Source organism: Alligator sinensis, unplaced genomic scaffold (assembly GCF_000455745.1).
Source record: "Alligator sinensis unplaced genomic scaffold, ASM45574v1 scaffold1030_1, whole genome shotgun sequence".
Taxonomy (NCBI): Eukaryota; Metazoa; Chordata; order Crocodylia; family Alligatoridae; genus Alligator; species Alligator sinensis.
Genome location: NW_005842592.1, coordinates 634689 through 639648, shown reverse-complemented (window position 1 = coordinate 639648; position 4960 = coordinate 634689). Strand labels below are relative to the sequence as shown.

At 50.1% G+C, this 4960-nt stretch overlaps 1 protein-coding gene across 7 annotated transcripts in view; it reads left to right on the top strand.

The window, feature by feature from the left end:
- Nucleotides 1-273: 273 nt before the first annotated feature.
- AAK1 (AP2 associated kinase 1) overlaps nucleotides 274-4960 on the top strand; it is a 101373-nt gene continuing 96686 nt past the window's right edge. For all 7 annotated transcript variants that reach the window (XR_003096081.1, XR_003096080.1, XR_003096079.1 and 4 more), the window contains exons 1-2: nucleotides 274-527; nucleotides 734-1116. Coding sequence is in view for 4 of the 7 variants with exons in the window: in XM_025214629.1 (XP_025070414.1) it covers nucleotides 954-1116 (163 nt within the window). In the remaining 3 variants the exon portion in view is untranslated. The remainder of the gene's footprint in view (nucleotides 528-733; nucleotides 1117-4960) is intronic.

Here is a 4960-nt window from a genome sequence, read left to right as displayed (position 1 = left end):
ATCTGAGCCCCCTTCCCTCTTCTTCCCCCCCCACTCCTTCCAAACCAAGCTTTTGCTTTTCTGATTTCTTGCCCCCCTCACTCTGCCAGATCAGGATGAGAAAAGAGGAGAGTGCTGCAGATGAAGGGGTTAACCCTAAAACCTTTGCGGAAGGGAGGGGAAGTCACTCAGGCCCCAACTCCACCCACCCTCCTTGAAGTAGGGACTTCCTGTGACAGTTCATTTCCTGGTTGGATGGAGCTGGGAAGAGGAGGGAGGGCTGGGGGGGGCACCTGGAGTAGGATCAGTCTGTAATGGTCTCTGGCTATCAACTGCTGGCCGCCTTCCTTCTGCGCTTCCCTGAGCTGCAATGTTCTCTTACAGCCATGGCCCATCCAGTTCCAGCAGAGAGGATGCAGCGATGGTAACACTGTGGCCAAGTTGCTAGCTGGGTGGCTCCAGCCTATTTGGTAGCAAAGGACTGGGGCAGTCCCGCGGCTCCCTGTGCTGGGGGGTTTACATGGAAAGATTCGCTGCTCAGGGCAGAGGTACATCATCCTTCTCGCAGCAACAGCTTTTCAGGGATCTGGGCAAGGCGTTTGGAGGGGCTTGTGCATGCAGGAAGGCTGCCTCTGGGCACTAAGGGGGTTATTTTGTTTTGACAGCATGGCTGATTATTTTGGGAGTGTTTGTAATGTTTTATTCCCCCGCCCTTTTTTTTTTTTTTTTTTTTTTTTTTATATAATGATTACAGGTGTAAACCTTAGCAGCTCTGCCTTCCAGAAGGAAAAAGCATCTCTCCTGCTTTAGAAAAAAACAGAACCTTCAACAAAACAGAGGGGAGGGGAAAAAACCCCAACCCCACTGGAAGTAATTTATTTTTTCTTATTGGCTGGGATCAAGAAGGGGGGAGAGGAAAATTGGACCTCCCCAAACAGCGTCACTGTCATCATCACACTGGTATCTCTTGAGAGATGAAGAAGTTCTTTGATTCACGTCGGGAGCAGGGAGGCTCTGGCCCAGGTTCGGGAACCAGTGGAGGAAGTGGAAGCAGCACCGGCCCAGGGAGTGGGTACATTGGCCGGGTGTTCAATATTGGGAGGCACCAGGTGACGGTGGATGAAGTGCTGGCGGAAGGTAAGATCACACTGGCTTGTGCAGAGCCCTTATTTTTCCTCTGCAGAGGTATCTTGTATAATGTAAACAGAGGCTTTGGCCCTCTCTTCAGGCGTGTTGTTTCCCCCCCTTCCTCTCCTCCTCCGTTTTCCCCAAGATTTCATTGTCATTGAGGGGTTTGCAGTCAGATGACAGCTACAGCTGATACCCCTGCTGTTTGTCAGAGATGCAAGTCAATCCTATTATTGCAGATTTTATTTGTTTTTGAAATGCAAGCAGGAGAAATAAAACCAACAGAAGTTGGGATTTTTTTCCCCCCAGCTGGAAACTTGGAATGCTTACAAACCAGCAAAATAATCCTGGCATAGTCTAGTGGGAGACAGTGCGTCTCGAGGGAAAAGCCCATTGCTTTCATTGTGGAAGTTTCTTCCATCGGCATGCATCTTTCCTACCTTTGCTAGAGCTGGGGAACCACTGATAAATTCTCTCTCTGTTTTTAGTGTAGGGTCTATAGACAGGACTTAACAGAGGAAACAGCTGTTTGTGGTAGGGGGTTGTGGTTGGATGAAAAGATGCTAAGCAAAACTGTAATCCAGGTTATATTTACTGTTTGTGAAATGCTTTTAAAAAAACTTAAAAGAAATAAAGAATAACAAAGGTTATAAAACCCTAAGAACTCTCTAACCTGCAAGTGAAGTGCTGGCAATGCAGCTAATTGCTTGTCATTATTTTTTAAAAGACTTGTATCTGGAGCATTGCTGCTTTAAATATAATTTTATTTTTCATATGCATGGACTATAATGGGATCTTCTGCAAAGTCTCTCATTAGTAACCTTGCTCTCGACCTTCAGAATAATGTTGGCCTCCTTAAACTGGCCCATAGTCCATTTTGTGCACAGCATCCTTGGTGTTTTCAGTCCAGGCAGTGTGTTGTTTAGGTTTTAATTGAATGGGCTTCTGCAAACAAACTGCCTGGAAGAGGGCTAAAGAGAAGAAAGCTGGGGTCTCAGAGCCTGGGGGTAGGTGGCTACCTTAGCCTTGACATAAAATTGAGCCCTGATGGGGACAATATGATTGGTTCAGACCTTTTTTTGATTGAGCTATCTTAAGACAGATTTGTCAATGTCTTTTTATAGTCATGGCTAATCAGGAAGTGCCAGGCTGGGCTGGGGCTGCCTGAAATGCTGGTCATGGTGAGTGGTGCACGCTAACTGTAGGATGGAGAGGAAGCCAGAATTGATCACCCTAAACAACCCTGGCCTAGGAAGTCTAGTGATCTCTCCAGCTTTGTGGGGCACCGATTGCAAGAATATGGCACAAATCTGCCTTGATTTATTTTTCCAAGGCCCTACTTGCCCCTGGAGTCCAGCAATGAGGTTTCCTTCAACTCTGTAGCTACTACTGTTCTGCTCCCTGCTCTCTGGCCTCATTCTTGTAACACCAGGATGAACAGACTTCTTTGCTGATGGGTAATCTCTTGCTGGCAGATCCTGCCTAGGGTGCTGACAGAAGCGGGAAGTGAGCTGCCATGCTATTGGGTGCTGTCCTGCTCAGCCCTCCTCTGTCGTGTTTGACTGCATTTCTGCTCAGGCCTGGGCCATAGCACAGGTTGGGGTGAGGGCTGGGTTGGGATGGGAGGAGGAGGAATTACTCTCCTGTTGTGTTGTCCTGGTGTTCTCCCTGTGCCTCAGCAAGAATAGCACCTTCCGGGAACTCCTCTGTGCATGAGTGCTGTCCAGTAGTGAGAGCAATCATGGGGATTAAAGACTACTGGGGAGGGGTACAATGTGGCTTGGTGGTAGGGATAGGGCTGCCACTCAGGATTTGATTCCTGCAGGCCTGTTAAATAGATCAAATCCAACCTGGAGTAGACTGTCAGGGCATGAGAAGCTCTAAGAACCCTGTCTTGGTGGGAGCTGCCGCACAGAGGTCACTGCTACAACGGGTCAGGCTGAGGGCATTGCCCTCTAATTGGAGGTCCTTACTGACCCCCTAATAGGGCACAAGATGGGTGGCTTTTAGCATAGGTCTGTGGGTTCAGTCCTGTTGATACCAGAGAATGGAGAAGCTCTTTCCTTCATGAACATCTTGGGGGCACTTGTAAGGCAACCTTGCCACCTTCCCATCTGTTGGGATTGTATTCAGCATGCCACTGCCCCTTGAAACGAGTACTGTGATGGAAGTGTGCTGCCAGTGTGTAGCTTGGAGAGCAGTCTAGCCCAGGGGTGGGCTAAATGGTGGATTTGGCCAGTGGCTGGACTCCGTGTCTCAACAGCCCCTGCCCGCGTTGCTGTGCCACTTGCCATGGAGACCCCAGTAGCGGTGGCGCTGTGACAGTGCTGGGCCAGGGTTTCCATGGAGACTGGCCCCAGCAGCGCTGGCAGGATGCACAACTGGGTGGGAAGCTGCTCCAGGGCTGGGGCTGGGATCTTGCAGTGGTGACAGCATGGTCTGGAGCCAGGGCAGAGCCATGATCTGCTACCTGCACACCCCTGTCCAGGGCATGCAGGCAGTAGATTGCAGACCTGCCCCGGATCTGGAGCACGCTCACCACCACAAGAGCCCAGCCCCGGAGCAGCTTCTCACACAGCTGCGCCCCCCTGCCAATCCTGCTGGGGCCAGTCTTCATGGAAACCTTGACCCAGCACTGTCACAGCGCCACCGCTAGTGGAGTCCCATGGAAACTGGGTGCAGTGATGCAGACAGGGACTGCAAGGAAACAGAGTCTGCCGTAGGCCCGATCTGGCCTGTGGGCCGGACTTAGCCCACCTCTGGTCTAACCCCTGCTAGCCTTGAGGTGATAAGATCGTAACCCATCTTGGACAGAGCCTCTTGTTTGCTTCTCTGTACTATGTTCGCTGGCTAAGCGGCTTTGAGAAGCCAAGTCAAAGTGCCTCCCGTGTGGCCTGCAAACAGAAGAAAGTCATGGGGTGGCCCTTCCTCAGTGGAAGCTGAATTTTGTCATGGCTATGTTGGGAGTCTTGACTCCTTCCCTTTCCTCCTGCTTCTGAAAGGAAGTCAAATTGGAAGGGGTTGGGGGAAGGACCGGGCAGTGAAAAGGAGCAGTTGGATGGCATGATTGCATAAGGACTTAAGAGAATGACTCCTTCAAATAGCATAGGGTGAGGAGGGCAGCTCACAAATTTGAGGAGCAAACAACCACCGCTGTTAGTACTGAAGCGTCAGGACTTCATCTCTGTCCAGCAGAGCTGTGACCACCCTCCTCCCCTGCATGCTGCTGAGCAGACTCTGCGAAGGGTGACTGTCCCTGCCTCAAATGTTATTGTTCCAAACATTTTGGGGTTTTTTTTTCCCCCTGTGGGGTGTATCCCCCCAGGACCTTTGGTACCAGCTCAGGACATTGGCTTTCCTGTCAGAAATGTCTTTTTGCCTTTCTATCCACCCCTGCCTGGATGATGATTGTAGGATGCTGTTGTCATTCAGTCCTGTGTTTTAGGGTTTAAATGGTATCTTTCAGTGAGTCAATGAACATCTGTCTTCCTTGCAGCCAAGGAATGTATTGAGCCCAGGCCTTGGTGGAGAAACGCTGAAGTCTGCAGGAGGGCTGCCGACCCCAGGAGGCTAACGCTTTTGGTCTTTTGAAATCCATCAAGGCAAGAGTTAAAATTGATGTGGTCAGTCGGCCTCCCAGAAGTCAGTGGGAGTTCTGTCATTGCCTTTAATAAGGCTGGGAGTTCATCCCGGATATATCCCAAGAGACATCTGATGATCACAATGAATCACACTAGTGTTTGGGTTTTTTCCTTTATAAATTACAAAACTGTGGACTGGGGTGCAAATTCTTTTTTTCTCCAGTGCGAGGTGCGGTGGGCTGTTGCTGTGATGGGAGAGGATTTGGATGTTA